This window comes from Mastigoproctus giganteus, chromosome 11 (genome assembly GCF_048544385.1).
Source record: "Mastigoproctus giganteus isolate SK-2022 chromosome 11, ASM4854438v1, whole genome shotgun sequence".
NCBI classification, from domain to species: Eukaryota; Metazoa; Arthropoda; class Arachnida; order Uropygi; family Thelyphonidae; genus Mastigoproctus; species Mastigoproctus giganteus.
The window spans coordinates 5888109-5905843 of record NC_143585.1 but is presented as its reverse complement, the minus strand read 5'-3'; the positions used below and the strand labels follow the sequence as shown (position 1 = coordinate 5905843).

The 17735-nt window shown below is 36.9% G+C and overlaps 1 protein-coding gene across 1 annotated transcript in view; it reads right to left on the bottom strand.

Moving 5' to 3' along the window:
- Window positions 1-17735, bottom strand: part of OstDelta (oligosaccharide transferase delta subunit) — a 279105-nt gene that overhangs the window by 73471 nt on the left and 187899 nt on the right. The window contains exon 12 of the mRNA XM_090384636.1: window positions 5055-5259. Coding sequence (XP_090240762.1) covers window positions 5055-5259 — 205 coding nt within the window. The remainder of the gene's footprint in view (window positions 1-5054; window positions 5260-17735) is intronic.

Genomic DNA, 17735 nt, shown 5'->3' with positions numbered 1-17735 from the left:
ATACCTTTTTATAATGAAATAAACATATAAATTAAAAAATAATAAGTTTAAGTAACTTAAACCCAAATTACGTGGCACTCCTGGAATGTTGTTACGGCATCCCGGTTGAAAACCACTGGTCCAGAGACTAGGCACTTGTCAGGTGATCTGAATGAGGTGTTTAAAGCACTGAATGGGTTGAGCAAGCTCAATGCTGATGGGATTCTTCCTCTTGCTCAGACTACACATGAGGGGGCAGAAATTCAAACTGAATAAGGATGGTTGTAGAATACATGTGTGGAAGTTTGCTTTTAGCCAGTGATTGATTGATTGTTGGAACAAATTTTCTTCTGATATTGTGAAAGTTAATAGCTTAAATAAATTCAAGGAAGAACTAAAACTACCGGAGGGAATGAATAGGTATAATGGCAATTGTCTTTTTTTGCAGTGTAAGCTCACTTTCTTGCTTCATTTGCCACTAATGCTAATGCTATTTGCTTCAAAGGTGCTACTTGTGCAAATGTCTGCTCTGATATTCTCTCTCATAGACTAATTTAGAATATCCTCTTTTCAATCTTCTTTGGGTTAAAATCTCTCTGCCCCATTCTATTAAATTCATCTGTTGCCTCTATCATTCTCCCAACTCCACTAATCACTTGCAATTCTTTGACTTCCTCTTGAAACTTGATTTTCTCCAGTCCAACTTTCCCAAGAATGAGGCAATTCTTCTTGGTGGTTGTTTTAATGTTCAAAACTCCAGCTGGTTGAGATGCTGGGGCATTTTAAATTACTAATGACCTTACACAGATTGCTCATTTATCTATCAAAATACCAGACCATCCCTAACCATACACCCAACAGCCTTGATCTTTTGAAGTACACGGTCAAGGTGAATGGTCCACTAGGCACCTCAGTGGTCTCTTCTCCAATGGAGCCTTTCTCTTGTGATTATTCTCAACCTAGTGTTGTTTGTATTAAATAATGCAAAATGGGATTTTCTTTTATTTTATATTAAAGATTTATTTTTCTTCTTTTTCTTGGTCGGATTACTGTTTCAAATCTTCTGATGTCAACTTTTGCTCCAACTGTGTCAGTGAAACTATTTTTGCTGCGATGAAATCCTTTAATGCACACTCCATCTTAAATTCTTGTTCTTTATGTAAACTTTGGATTTTCCAACAAACATGCTAAAGCTGTTCAAAATAAGCATGTTGCATATCACAACTGGCTTGCATCCAAATCTTCAGGTTAATTTTCTGCCTACACCAAAGCTCACAACAATTGCAGTTATAATGAGTCCAAACTAGATTTTGAACAGGCTAAAAGTATAAAACTTGCTTCTTGTCCAAATGGTAGGCAGGCATTCTGGCCTCTTGCCAAGGCTAATGGCTGCAACTTTTGCCTGTCTCTATTCCCACCTCTGTCAAATTCAGATGGTTCTTTTTCCACCTCAGCTAAAAATAAAAGCTCACCTGCTAGTATCCTACTTCCCAGTACACTCCATTAATTCTGCCTGTCGTCTTCAATCAAAAGGTCAGAACAATTTAAGTCTTGATAATAAGAAGCCTGATGTTATTTCTCCACTTGTTGTTAAAGCTTGTGCTCCTCAGCTTACTCCTGTTCTATGTTGCCTTTTTTACACTTTCTGATTCCACTAGGGTTTTTCCATCTGCTCGGAAATTTGCTTATATCTAGCCAGTTCCTAAAAAGGGTGAATGAATCCCTTCCATCCAATTATTGTTCCATTGTGCTTACTTCTACTCTTTACAAATTAATGGAGAAATCTATATGCCAACTCCTAATCTATCCAGGAACCTTCCACCTGATCAACGATCACCAGTATGGATTCTATAAGTGTCGATCCACTGGTGATATATTCGTTCATGTTACACATCTATGGACAAATTCAATGGGAAAGTTTGGTGAAACTCAAGCAGTTGCTCTAGACATTTTAAAGGCTTTTCATCATTTCTGGAATACGGGTCACCTAAATAAACTGCTATGAAGAATTGTGAAAATGCACAACTTGGAATTATTCTGTTATATTTTATGATCCCTTTGCACACTTCCCAGTTCCCAAACCAAAGAATGCTGTACATCAATTCTTTCTTTCTTTCATAAATAGCATCTGTTAGGATCTGAATAAAACTGGCAGAATTTTTAAAATTATTTATTTCTTTACCTTTAACAACATCAATACTAGAAACTTGTCCACAAATTTTCAAAATTGAAAATGATGCACTGCCAAATTATGAAATTTGTGCTATATTTGTATTTAAAAGAACATCAATTTTCAGTGGTAACTTGTGCACCATGTAGTCACATGCAGCAATAAAGAACAAAATTTTCTCTTGTTTTGTCAAAATTATCCTGGTTTAGTTTGTTATGGCAATCATCTTCCAAAATGGAAGTGGGACATTTAAAAACTGCACATAACATCCTTCGACACATCTAGGAGTAATGACTAAAGTATAAGAACATGAGGCATATTATATTGAAGAGCTGTGTTCAGATTTTCAAACATTGGCATAACATTTATAAAGAAACAAGCAAACTGCTTTATTTGAGGCATCAGAGAGGAACATTTAAACAGACTAGTCAAAGGTTGCCAGAGCTCTACTAGTCTAGTTACACATTTAACCAAAGAGAGGCAACATATACACACACACGCTCGAAACTATTACTTCAGTGGAATTCGTCAGTTGAAATTGCTTAAATATATCTTCTATTTAGCACTCTTCAAATAAAATAAATGCAAACATCTGGCATATATGACATCATCGTCGTCAGTATGAAATGCTACATCTATTTTAGCATTTCTTTCTATGCACTTTACACTGTTCTTATGTTTATTTGTTTGTAAATGTCTTATCAGATCACATTTCCCAAGCCTGAAGGTGAAAAATGACACCCACACATAGTTCAAGATGCAAATGTGTTACTTTTTGAAATTTCGCAATACATGGAAAACCTTCTATATGTCTTAAATTTTACGCATTTCTTTGATGCGTAAAATTTAAGTGGTGTGCCCAACCTTTTCCCATACAGGGGACATATTCAAAATTAGATTTGTTTCGCAAGCCACACTGAGTGGTTTGAGAAAAATTAGTGTGTTACATTTTCCATATCTTGTTACATGTAAAAGGAAGTTTCTATTTTCAGGCAATATATAAAAAATGCATATTTCCACCACTTTTATGTTCAACAAATCTAGGTCAGTGATTTATTTTTTAGATTTCATTAAAATTATGACTTTTGTTTTTTAAAAAAATACTTTTGCTTTTAAATGCTCACTTTGGATAATTTACAAACTGAAAAGAATCAGTGCTTTTCAATGTTAGGATGAATAAATAAATATGATACACCTAAAATTGAAAATAATCGAAAACTTTATTAAGTACAATGCACAGTAACATTTACTGAACAAAACTTAACATTTAACAAGAATATAGTTGATAATTTATAAAATTTAAAATGCTGTTTTACTTCATTTTCCGAGAGGGCCACATAAAAATTTTTCTCGTACAGTAGGTTGGACACCACTGGTCCAACATCTTTAACATCTAGTCTTCCGACTAGATGTTAAAGCTAATTAATATCTATAATGAAATATGTTAATTTGCTTTTGTTAATGACTTAATTAAAGAAGTTAATTACCGCACAAATAATAGGAATTGATTAAACTAGACCTAGCCCCTTGTGACTTTTCCTTCTTCCCTAAATTGAAAAGTGTACCTAAGGGAACTCATTTTCAGTACACTGAAGTCATTCAAAAAAAAACAACCAAAGTGTTAAAAGGGCTTACAGAAGATGATCCCAGAAATGTTTCTCTGCTTAGAAGTAATGTATGGAACAGTCAGTGTTTGTAAGCTCAAGGCATTCTGAAGGGGATAACTTGTAATATACAAAATATTTCATTACATTTATTTTATTGCAACAGTCTTATTATTTCATAGCCACACCTTGTATACCTCCCTGTTAGAATATGATAAACTTCTGGCATCCCCTTCCCTAAAGAATTCCTCATGTGTGAATGTAGATGCAAAATACCTATTAAATTTGTCAGAACCTGACAAATTGAATAGGTTAAATCATTAACAGAATGGGTTAATGTAATTCATCCTCTTCCTTCTAGTGTTTACTTAAGTAAACATTAAAGAGGATTTGCTGGGTTTTTTTGCATCCTTTCCAAAATCTACTCATAATCTGTCTTAACCTGCCTAACCTCCTTTGTGCCTTGATTGAAAACTAGTATAGGCTTTTGTATCACCCAATAATTTACATGCATCCCATGCATTTTTTTTTGTCTGCCACAAGTCTCATTAGTCCATCTGAGATCCATTTAGGTCTAGGCCCTGAACAGTATTTCTTAGTTGGTATAAAAAGCCTTGTAGTGTATGATTTCTTCTCTGAATGCTTACCATTTAGAATTAGCTGGTAGTAGCAGCATCAGTTGGTCCCATTCTGTTGCTGTATTGCTGTTGAAATTGTTAGCACCCCATTTTTCACATTGGTATTGAATCTCATTTGGTGCCTCCATCCACTTGGACCACTCCTCACACATGACTACTTTAAAATGCTAGTTAATTGAGATGTGTGGATATTTTGACCAAGTCTCTATAGCCATGGCTAGAGGTAAAAATATCACTGTATGTTCCTATAGTACTCTCAGATCAATGATGTAAGAGAATTTTATGCAGAATTTTCAAGTGGGGGAAAATGGTAAGATACAATATTACACAATAGTTAAACCATTCTTGGGTACCTTTACACCAAATTTAATGTCAATAGGCTGACTAACTTCGCCTGTGCATTGCCCCTACTTACCACAGGAAAGCAATTTGCTACCATACAAATCCTATCCCATAGCTACCCATCACGTGAACATTATGTGGTAGTTTTGGTAAACACTTGTTTAGTACAGTAAGGAAGTTTTTAACCACAAGGTATGATATTTAATAATTGAGCACAGTACATTACACAACTTCAATATATCAAGTGGGAATTTTCTAGAGTTGGAAAACCTGAACTAAATGTTGCTTTGGAAAATATCATCATAATGCAATAGCACTTACCACATCAAATTTGTATACATCACTGTTATCTGGCTCTGCAACAAATACAATTGCATTTTTATTGTCCTGACTTGAAAACTGGACAAATGTTTGATGTGCAGTCATAATATTGCCTGCTATTTTGTCCTTTAGGACAAACTTCATCAGTACTTTCTGGTGGTAATCTGCTTCCAGGGCATGTCCCAGTTCTTTCCCAAACTCGACTCTATACAAAAGCATTCACAATTAAAAAGATTACTTATCAGTACACAAACTAAAACATCATTTTAAAAGAAATATTCATTCACAAACTGTAAAGCATATTTATCTATACATAAGTTATGTATATTAAAATACAAATAATATTAATCTGACCCTGAAAGATAAGGGTACTTGGATGCTAAGCCTGGAAATTAGTAAAATATTTCCAGTATATAAAACTAATTTTGTTCCATCATTAATAGAACAAAATAGCAGCGCCTTGGTTATCTGGAATAATTAATGTCAGACCTCTTCAGGATAATTGAATGTAAGGTAAAATTAAATAAATAATAAATTAAGGTAAAAGAAAAAGACTTTTAAATAGCATGAAAAATATGAATTTGCACATTTACATATGTATGTATATTCAGATAGGTATTTTACTGCATATTTTATGTGGAAAAAATTTAAAGTAATTTTTTGAAATAATGTTATTGTTTTTTGTTTAATCTCTTGTTGCTTACTTTACTGCACTTATGTGACTTTTTTTTTTTTTTTTTTTTTTTTGCTGCTAAATCTCTCAGGTTCCTTAATAATATCAATTTGATTATATCGCATTCTTCCTGGTTTCCTTCCCATTTCAGTGATGTTCTTTTTGTTGACATTTTAGCGAGAAAAATAATAAATTGCAGAGTTTCGGGCCGATATTATTCTTACCGAATCTGGAACTAATCTAAACACAATATGAAATGAAGAGGACAAAATATGTCATGGAAAACTTTTTAGTTCACGGAAGCAAATGACTAAACTATCACTCATGGTTTCCGAGAAAACCCATTAGTCCCATTAACATTTCACCAGACATACATTGTTGTTGTTGAGTTTCTTGGTATATCAGCAACTGTGGCTATAATGCACAATATACGATGTATAAAACAGACAAATGCTCTTGTAGAATAATACACATTTGTCTCAAATAATACACATTTTTCTACCACTAATAAAAAGAAATTCAAATTGAATTTCTTTTTATTAATGGTAGAAAATCAGCCTTTCAAATTATTCTGGATAACCGACGTTCTACTGCACTTACTTATCCACTCTCGTTCCAGCTTCTTGCCAGGTCAACAGGAAAGCAGTCTTCTCCATTTAGCTCTCTCTCTCTCTCTCTCTCTCTCTCTCTCTCTCTCTCTCTCTCTCTCTCTCTCTCCCTCCCTCCCTCCCTCCCTCCCTCCAGCAAATGCCTCTTCCTTCCACATCTCTTGTCTCCTCTTCTTGCTATCTTCTTCTCAGCCTTCATTTTGTCTTGGTCTTTTACTCTCCATTTTCATTTCTAACATCCTCTTTGGCAGTCTTTTATCCTCCATCCTCTTTACATGACCAAACCACTTCAGTCTGTTCCTCTCAATCATTTCTTGTAATCATTCTTCTTTAAATATCTGAAACCATCCACTTTTATCTTCTTTCCCTCAATAAAGATGTTAATCCTCTCCTTCCTTGTCATTCTCATTGTATCGCTCCTAGCATCACTAAACTTTAAATTGTATTTCTTTGCTTCCTCCACCCAATTTCCCACCTGGTCCTGTATCCCAACCTCACCAGCAAACGTAATCATTTTCATTTTGTCTATACAGAGGGACAGCTTTCAGTCCCTCTGTATAGACTTTTAATACACTATCAATGACTTTCCTACTCAGTTTCCTTAACACTTCCCATACCTTACTTCTCTCTATGCTATTATGCTCCTTTTCAATATTCAAAAAAAGCTCTGCACAGATCCCTTCCATATTCAATGTTTTTCATCATTTGTTTCACAGCACAAACTAGATCCGTGGTCAATCTGTTGTTTCTGAAGCCACTCTTACTCTTCCCTCATCCTACTTTCTACCTTTTCTCATACTCTCATCTCCACTATTCTTTCATACAATTTCCCCATATGACTAGTGTGATCCCTCTATAATTCTCACACTTTTTTCAATCAATCCTCTTTTTCATCAGGATATAAGGTACGAAGGGGATATCAATATGATTCAAACTGCCCAATAGCCCTACACCACATGGAAGTTGGTTCTGACACCCAGTCACTATGGCTGAAATAAAAATTTTGCACATCCTACCCCATCCTGTTACAACTTAAATCTATGTTCCCTAATGTGTGGTGTCTGAGAAAGTAAGGATACGTGGCATTATGGCCCTGCTGCCCTTGTGCCATAAAGCCCATAAACAAACAGTAAGGAAACCAACAGCAGTTAATTCACTCAATCCATTTAAAGCCTTAAACACTCCAATCATGTCTGCTCATAGGGGCCTCGTTTCCAAACACTGCAATTTGCAGAATGGATGTCTTTTACGGTAAGAGTACCCTTCTGCATCCTTGACTAATCTCATGTTGCTCTTCTCTGCACTCACAACAGACCTACATCCTTCTTAAATTGAGGCTTTCGGACCTGTACGTAATACTCAACATGTGGCCTAATCATTCTCTGATGTTTTTGGTCATAGCAGAACTTATTCAGTTATCAACCTGCCATCAGATGCTTTCTTTTGGCCCAAGCCAAGGTCTGGGAAAGTTTTAGTGTGATCACAGAAATTTCAATTCTACATTAATAAATTTTTATTTTTATGTGCTTAACTTTTTAAATATAACTGAATTTATCTGTTTCCTGTTTAGTATCTGTTTCTAACACCATCCATGAAACTAGTCTAGGAATATTAATCCGTTCAAGAGTGAGTTGCCTGAATATGTGAGGGCTTGTGGATTAAATTTCAAGAAAATTTCAAATTTTGTTAAAAAAAAACCAAAAAAAAAAAAAAAAAAACTTTACAATAATATCCTTCACATCAATTTATGTATCGCCTAATTCAATTTCACCAACTTCCAGAACATTTAAATTTTGGCTTTTGTAAGCCAAAGCTGGTCCTGCCAAATACAGGAATTTTTCCAGCATGGAATAAAAGGAGATGATTATCCCATTGTATAAAGATGTCCTCTTCTGATTTTCAAAGCTATTTTCATGACACTAGCTATTAAAACTGTCTACTAGTAGTTGGAGATGACAATAAATGGCAACAAGCAATGGGCAAATTAAAGCAATTTATATAAATGGACATGTTATTTGAAATGAACTTGAAAAAACATAGAAAGATGATTAATAATACCTAGGCATATAAATACTTTTTAATAACTGTGGTGGCCCACTAGAGCTTTGAACCTCCCTAAAGTCAATGTGTTTGATATTAAGACATTACATTGGGGGAGGGGGGGGGAAGAATCTATTGTTTGGAGCAGGAAGGCATGACATGTGTCTGATTACCCAGTCTAATTGAGGTCTACTCTGTGACCAGCCTGAACTAGTCTCAATTTTTGATTTAATGTGAATAGCTTGTTAACTGGTGTTCTTGCAATCGGTGTTATCAATGAGCGCAGTCATACATTAGAGTAATCTCTAAGTGGTAGCTTTAATACCAATTAGAGATTATGTGCAGTCTAACTGTACTTGTGGATAATGCATTATTGTATTGACTGCTGCTTTGATCACAGCAGCAAATATAGTTAAATTAGTGTTTTTCACTTACAACTTATCTGCCTACTGTGGTGGAGTACTGGATGGTTTGTATTGCCCATGTGCCAATAGCTTGAGTGCCGAGTATATCCCATATAATATACCAGTATGATATATGTGGGAGTGTCCACATATATCACGAAGATTATGTTGGACATGGTTTTAAAACATTCAATTACTACTTAATTACTATTAGCTATTTTGACTGGGTCACTCGTGAGCTGGATTTCAGGAATTCTCACATTTCACTTGTAATGGTGCACTCGAAAGGAGAGCACATGACGGCTTCGAGTTCAAACCTCCTTCTCAACATTGCTTATTTATATTTCAGCAAAGCATCTAACTCGGTCCCACATGAGCTGTCATTTTATAAGCTGGAATCAAAGGGAAAATCCTTCGATTGATAGAAGAATGGCTTCGGGGCGGGAGGTAGAGGGTTGTAATAAATGGTCATTTTTCAGATTGGGTTAATGTGAGTAGTGGGGTTCCCCAAGAATCAGTATTGGGACCACTGTTGCTTTTGATTTTCTTAGATGACATCGATGAAGAGATAGAGAGTGTGACATCTAAATTTGCAGATGATGTAAAGATTGGAAGAGTAGTTAAAAATCAACACCAAGCAGAACTTCTGCAGAGTGAATACACTACACTCTACTTTAAGTTTATGTGATAGCATAATCACTGGGAAGAGTGCTACTTTTCATATACAACTGTTTGGTTTTTACATGTCAATGTATACTGGTAAATGAAAAATAAAATGTTTCATTGGGCTGAATAAAGCTTTGAAAAGCACTGGTGTAATAATGTTTGTCCCATTTGTGAAAAGGATGGCAGTTGTCAGAAGAATAAATTCAATTAACAAAATTTTGTATGAATTTCATGCTTTGATCTTGATTTGTGGTTGGTTTTGATTATTTCTAGTATAATGTAATTTTTAATTCAAAATTATTTTTCAAAATTTGGTATAGACCGAATTTGTGTGGAGAGGCCTACCTTCTGTAGCATGTGCATGATTAAGAACATGAAATATGCCTTATGTATTTATAATCACATGCCTAACCATCTCCGCCTCCATAGTCAGGTGGGCAGGACCAGCAGTGCATAGCACACACTTCTTGATTAGACTGGGTTTCGAGCCCGTGCCCACCAAATATGGAGGATGCGGAAAAGTCGGAGAATGACCACCGCATATGGCCTTAGCTGCTAATGCTCCTAAAAAAAAACCAACAACAGCATAACTGTTGAACAAAAGCCGAGAATTAGGGTTGAATTTGAAAGTGTCTGCAATTCTGCCCAGACACGATAGGAGGGAGTATATGATGAGAGCCTTGTCGATCAATTCGGCCCTTGAAAGATTGTGCAAGGCTCAAGGGGTAGAATTTTTTTCAGCCTGGACTGTACTTGTTAACAGGAGAGATTGCTTCTACAGGGATGGGATACACTTAAATAGAAAGGGTGCAAGAATATTTGCTGATGCTATCGAGGCAGTGTTAAGTGGGTCAGAAAACTGCTAGCTTGGGGGGAGACAAAGACCAATAGATTGACAGTAGGCACTGGCAGAGGTGAAAGAGATTCTTGCACTGCTTCTATTAAAATGAGCAGAAGCCTGAAAAACAAGATGCATGGTATTTCAGAGACTGCTGGGAGCCATTGCGGTACACGTAAACACATGGGTTGTGTTAGGGTAGCTAAGAATAGAAACAGGTGCAGGTATACTTGCGTGTACACCAATGCTAGGAGTTTAGTAAATAAATTTGATGAATTTGAGGTATTGCTCAAAACATCAAAGGCAGATATTGTTGGGATATCAGAGACGTGGTGTCACACAGATATAAGGGATGCAGAACTGCAATTTGGGGAGTACAACATCTACAGAAAGGATAGACAGGATAGGAAGGGGGGAGGGGTTATGCTATTAGTTAAGAAACACATAAAAACCAAGGAAGTGAAGCCAGTCGACATCGCTGGACAGTGCAGTGTGGAGTCAGTTTGGTGTGACATAAGCATTGGGAGATCAAAATTGAGAGTAGGAGTGTGCTATAGGCCTAATGACTCTGATGAGTATAATAAGGAACTGTACAGGGAAATAGAGTGGGCCAGTAAATCAGAGAGTCTTATAATGGGAGATTTTAATTTCCCAGATATTGACTGGAATTTGGGGGCTGATTACTCACACACTAGCAGGGCTTTTGTGGATTTATTGGATGATTGTTTTCTACATCAGCATGTTCGGGAGGCAACTAGAGGGAGTAATACTCTTGATTTGATTATCAGCAGTGATTCTTCATGCATTAAGAATCTGCAGATAAATGAACCACTAGGTGGCAGTGATCACAGTGTGCTGAAGTGGGATTTACTCAAAGAGGTAACTACCATTAGGGGTAAAGGGAAGGGTTATTGCTTCCGTAAAGGGACTACGATGGACTGAGACAGTATTTAAATTCTATACAGTGGGACCAACTGATAATGTTACCAACAGCAAATTCAAAATGGGAAGCATTCAAAGAACTTATCTTGGAAGCTACTAGGCTTTACATACCAACTAAGAAATATTGTTCAAGGTTTAGGCCAAAATGGATGTCAGATGAACTAATGAGGCATATGGCAGAGAAGAAAAATGCATGGGATACTTACAAATTAACACATGACACAGAAGCCTATGATAGATACAAGTTGATATGCAACCAAGTTACAAAGGAGGTTAGGCAGGCGAAGGCAGATTACGAGAAATCCTTGGCAAGGGATGCAAAGAAAAACAGCAAAGAGTTCTTTACTTATGTAAACTCTAGAAGGAAGGGGATGAATCAGATTGGTCCACTTGATATTGATGGGTCAACTGTTGATGATCCTGCTCAGGTAGCTAACAAACTAAATGAATATTTTGCATCGACATTCACACATGAGGAGTTATTCAGCAAGGGGAATGCCAGAGGTGTATTCAACTCTAGCAGTAAGCTACAGAATCTTGAAATAACTGGGAGTAAAGTGCAGGAGAAACTGTTGAAGATAAACACAAGAAAGGCAACCGGGGTGGATGGGATCTATCCAGTGAGAGAGTGGTAATCAATGGACACTGCTCATCGTGGACTAATGTTATTAGTGGAGTCCCTCAGGGCTCAGTGTTGGGTCCATTATTGTTTTCTGTAGTTATATTAAAGGAGGCAGCAAAGGAAGTAAGCAAACCCTTAGCCATAATTAAGAGAGCTTCCTTGGACTCAGGGGAGGTACCCATAGACTGGAAATGTGCAAATGTGACCCCAATTCACAAAGGAGGATCAAAGGTTGACACAAGTAATTATAGACCTGTGAGCTTAACTTCTGTTCCAGGAAAATTAATGGAGGCACTGGTTAAAGAAGCACTGCAGGATCATTTAGACAAGACTTCAGTTATAGCTCAGACACAGCATGGTTTTGTTAAGGGGAAGTCTTGCCTGACCAACTTGATTGGATACTGGATACTATGATGCAGTCACAAAAGAACTGGATGCAGGGAATAACTTTGATATTATATACTTGGATCTTAGAAAGGCTTTTGAAATTTGTGTAGCAGTCTTCCATGTTGCACATGGAAGACTGCTACACAAATTGGAGCAGTGTGACATTGGAGGCAAATTGCTGCTATGGATAAAGGGGTGGTTGAGGGGGAGAAGACAGAGAGTGGTAATCAATGGACACTGCTCATCGTGGACTAATGTTATTAGTGGAGTCCCTCAGGGCTCAGTGTTGGGTCCATTATTGTTTTCTGTATTTATAAATGATATTGATGATGGTATATCAAAGCTTAATGTCCAAGTTTGCAGACGATACAAAGGTTGGCAGGGTTGTCAAGGACACTACTGACACTATGCTGCTGCAACAGGATCTGGAAAGGTTGAGCAGATGGGCTGAGAGGTGGCAAATGAAGTTTAACATTGACAAATGTAAAGTACTACACATGGGAAACAGCAACCCCAGAGCAACGTATCAACTCTGTAGTACTACACTGACAGTGGTAGAGAATGAAAGGGACTTGGGGGTGGTTGTGCAGGCAGATATGAAGTTCTCTGAGCAGTGCAGACGGGCTGCAAGTGTAGCTCCTGGAGTATTGTCAATGATATACAGGAATTTTTCCAGCAGGGATAAGGAGGTGATTATTCCCTTGTATAAGGCAATGGTCAGGCCACACCTAGAGTACTGTATACAGGTCTGGAGGCCTCATTTCAAGAAGGATGTAGAGCTGCTGGAACGAGTACAGAGAAGGGCAACAAGATTAGTGAATGGAACAAAGGGGTGCTCTTACGAAGAAAGGCTTAAGTTTTGCAAATTACAGTGTCTGGAGACTAGGCACCAGCGAGGTGATCTGATAGAGGTGTATAAAGCCTTGAATGGTTTAAGCATGCTCAATGCTGATGGGATTCTTCCTCTAGCTCAGAAAAATCACCTGAGAGGGCATAAATTCAAATTGAGGAAAGACAGATGTAGGATAGACGTGCGGAAATTTGCCTTTAGCCAGCGGGTGGTTGGTTGGTGGAACAGACTTCCATCCCTTGTGGTGGAGGTTGATAGCCTAAATAAGTTTAAGGCTCAGCTGGACAGGTATTTTGAACGAACAGAGGGGTGAAGTGGAAGTGGGTTTTTTTTTTTTTTTTTGGCTGATGCTGCATAAGCTTGCTTTCTTGCATCAAATGCCTCTACTAATGCTAATGCTAATAACTATCATATATGTAAAAAAAAAAAAAAAAAAGCATTGTGCAAACATACCTTCTAGTGTAATGGCATTTTTAATTCAAAATCGTTTCTCAAAATAAGGCAGCAAAAATTAGCAGATTATAAATGTAATTTATAATCACATGCATAACCATCTGATATGTGTAGCAAAAAATAACAATAATGATAATAATAAAAAATATGAAACATTCAATGCACAAAACATAGCTTATAGTGTAATATCATTTTTAATTCAAATTTTTCTCAAAATAAGGCAGTAAAAATATTAAGAAGTAATGCAACCATGTCAGGTCTTTATTAGTACAAATTTGATATATAAACCAAATTTGTGTGGAGAGGCCTACCTTCTGTAGCATGTGTATGATTAAGAACATGAAATATGCCCTATGTATTTATAATCACATGCATAACCATCATGTAAAAAAAATGCATTGTGCATTTTTAATTCAAAACTGTTTCTTAAAATAAAGCAGCAAAAATATTAAAAAGTAATGCCACCATCAGATCTTTATTAGTACAAATTTGGTATGGACCAAATTTGCGTGGAGACGCCTACCTTCTGTAGCATGTGCATGACTAAGAGCATGAAATAGACAGTATGTATTTATAATCACATGCATAACCATCTGACATGTGTAGCAAAAAATAATAATAATGATAATAATAATAAAAAAATGAAACATTCAATGTGCAAAACATAGCTTCTAGTGTAATATCAGTTTTAATTCAAAATTTTCTGAAAATAAAGCAGTAAAAATATTAAGAAGTAATGCAACCATGTCAGGTCTTGATTAGTACAAATTTGGTATAGACCAAATTTGTGTGGAGAGGCCTACCTTCTGTAGCATGTGCATGACTAAGAACATGAAATATGCCCTATGTATTTATAATCACATGCATAATAACCATCGGCAACTCCGTAGCCATGAGCAGCAGTGCGTAGCACACGCTTCTCGGTTAGACCAGGTTTCGAGACCGTGCCCACCAAATACGGAGGATGCGGAAAGGTCAGAGAATGACCACCGCATATCCACCGGAGCAATATGGCCTTAGCTGCTAATGCTCCTAAAAACCAAACAACAACAGCATAACCATCATATTTATATATATAAAAAAGCATTGTGCAAATATACCTTCTAGTGTAATGGCGTTTTTAATTCAAAATTGTTTCTCAAAATAAGGCAGCAAAAATATTAAAAAGTAATTCCACCATGTCAGATCTTTATTAGTACAAATTTGGAATGGACCAAATTTGTGTGGAGAGGCCTACCTTCTGTAGCATGAGCATGATTAAGAACATGAAATATGCCCTATGTATTTATAATCACATGCATAACCATCATGTATAAAAAAAAAAAAAAAAAAAAAAGCATTGTGCATTTTTAATTCAAAACTGTTTCTCAAAATAAAGCAGCAAAAATATTAAAAAGTAATGCCACCATGTCAGATCTTTATTAGTACAAATTTGGTATGGACCAATTTTGTGTGGAGAGGCCTACCTTCTGTAGCATGTGCATGATTAAGAACATGAAATATGCCCTATGTATTTATAATCACATGCATAACCATCGCTGCCTCTGCAGCCAGGTGGGCAGGAGCAGCAGTGCATAGCACACGCTTCTTGATTAGACGGGGTTTCAAGCCCGTGCCCACCAAATACGGAGTATGACCACCGCATATGGCCTTAGCTGCTAATGCTCCTAAAAAAAAAAACCAACAACAGCAGCAGCATAACCATCATATATGTAAAAAAAAAAAAAGCATTGTGCACACATACCTTCTAGTGTAATGGCATTTTTAATTCAAAATTGTTTCTCAAAATAAGGCAGCAAAAATATTAAAAGGGAATGCCACCATGTCAGGTCTTTATTAGTACAAATTTGGTATAGACCAAATTTGTGTGGAGAGACCTACCTTCTGTAGCATGTGCATGACTAAGAACATGAAATATGCCCTATGTATTTATAATCACATGCATAACCATCGCCGCCTCCGTAGCCAGGTGGGCAGGAGCAGCAGTGCATAGCACATGCTTCTTGATTAGACCGGGTTTCAAGCCCGTGCCCACCAAATACGGATGCGGAAAAGTCGGAGAATGACCACCGCATATGGTGCAAATACTCCTAAAAAAAAAAACAACAGCAGCAGCATAACCATCATATATGTAAAAAAAAAAGTATTGTACAAACTTCTAGTGTAATGGCATTTTTAATTCAAAATTGTTTCTCAAAATCAGGCAGCAAAAATATTAAAAGGGAATGCCACCATGTCAGGTCTTTATTAGTACAAATTTGGTAGAGACCAAATTTGTGTGGAGAGGCCTACCTTCTGTAGCATGTGCATGACTAAGAACATGAAATATGCCCTATGTATTTATAATCACATGCATAACCATCATGTATTAAAAAAAAAAAAAAAAAAGCATTGTGCATTTTTAATTCAAAACTGTTTCTCAAAATACGGCAGCAAAAATATTAAAAGGGAATGCCACCATGTCAGGTCTTTATTAGTACAAATTTGTGTGGAGAGGCCTACCTTCTGTAGCATGTGCATGATTAAGAACATGAAATATGCCCTATGTATTTATAATCACATGCATAACCATCGCTGCCTCTGCAGCCAGGTGGGCAGGAGCAGCAGTGCATAGCACACGCTTCTTGATTAGACGGGGTTTCAAGCCCGTGCCCACCAAATACGGAGTATGACCACCGCATATGGCCTTAGCTGCTAATGCTCCTAAAAAAAAAAACCAACAACAGCAGCAGCATAACCATCATATATGTAAAAAAAAAAAAAGCATTGTGCACACATACCTTCTAGTGTAATGGCATTTTTAATTCAAAATTGTTTCTCAAAATAAGGCAGCAAAAATATTAAAAGGGAATGCCACCATGTCAGGTCTTTATTAGTACAAATTTGGTATAGACCAAATTTGTGTGGAGAGACCTACCTTCTGTAGCATGTGCATGACTAAGAACATGAAATATGCCCTATGTATTTATAATCACATGCATAACCATCGCCGCCTCCGTAGCCAGGTGGGCAGGAGCAGCAGTGCATAGCACATGCTTCTTGATTAGACCGGGTTTCAAGCCCGTGCCCACCAAATACGGATGCGGAAAAGTCGGAGAATGACCACCGCATATGGCCTTAGCTGCAAATACTCCTAAAAAAAAGAAACAACAGCAGCAGCATAACCATCATATATGTAAAAAAAAAAGTATTGTACAAACTTCTAGTGTAATGGCATTTTTAATTCAAAATTGTTTCTCAAAATCAGGCAGCAAAAATATTAAAAGGGAATGCCACCATGTCAGGTCTTTATTAGTACAAATTTGGTAGAGACCAAATTTGTGTGGAGAGGCCTACCTTCTGTAGCATGTGCATGACTAAGAACATGAAATATGCCCTATGTATTTATAATCACATGCATAACCATCATGTATTAAAAAAAAAAAAAAAAAAGCATTGTGCATTTTTAATTCAAAACTGTTTCTCAAAATACGGCAGCAAAAATATTAAAAGGGAATGCCACCATGTCAGGTCTTTATTAGTACAAATTTGTGTGGAGAGGCCTACCTTCTGTAGCATGTGCATGATTAAGAACATGAAATATGCCCTATGTATTTATAATCACATGCATAACCATCGCTGCCTCCGTAGCCAGGTGGGCAGGAGCAGCAGTGCATAGCACACGCTTCTTGATTAGACCGGGTTTCAAGCCCGTGCCCACCAAATACGGAGTATGTGGAAAAGTCGGAGAATGACCACCGCATATGGCCTTAGCTGCTAATGCTCCTAAAAAAAAAAAACAACAGCAGCATAACCATCATATATGTAAAAAAAAAAAAAAAGCATTGTGCAAACTTGTAGTCTAATGGCATTTTTAATTCAAAATTGTTTCTCAAAATAAGGCAGCAAAAATATTAAAAGGGAATGCCACCATGTCAGGTCTTTATTAGTACAAATTTGGTATAGACCAAATTTGTGTGGAGAGACCTACCTTCTGTAGCATGTGCATGACTAAGAACATGAAATATGCCCTATGTATTTATAATCACATGCATAACCATCGCCGCCTCCGTAGCCAGTTGGCAGGAGCAGCAGTGCATAGCACATGCTTCTTGATTAGACCGGGTTTCAAGCCCGTGCCCACCAAATACGGATGCGGAAAAGTCGGAGAATGACCACCGCATATGGCCTTAGCTGCTAATGCTCCTAAAAAAAAAAA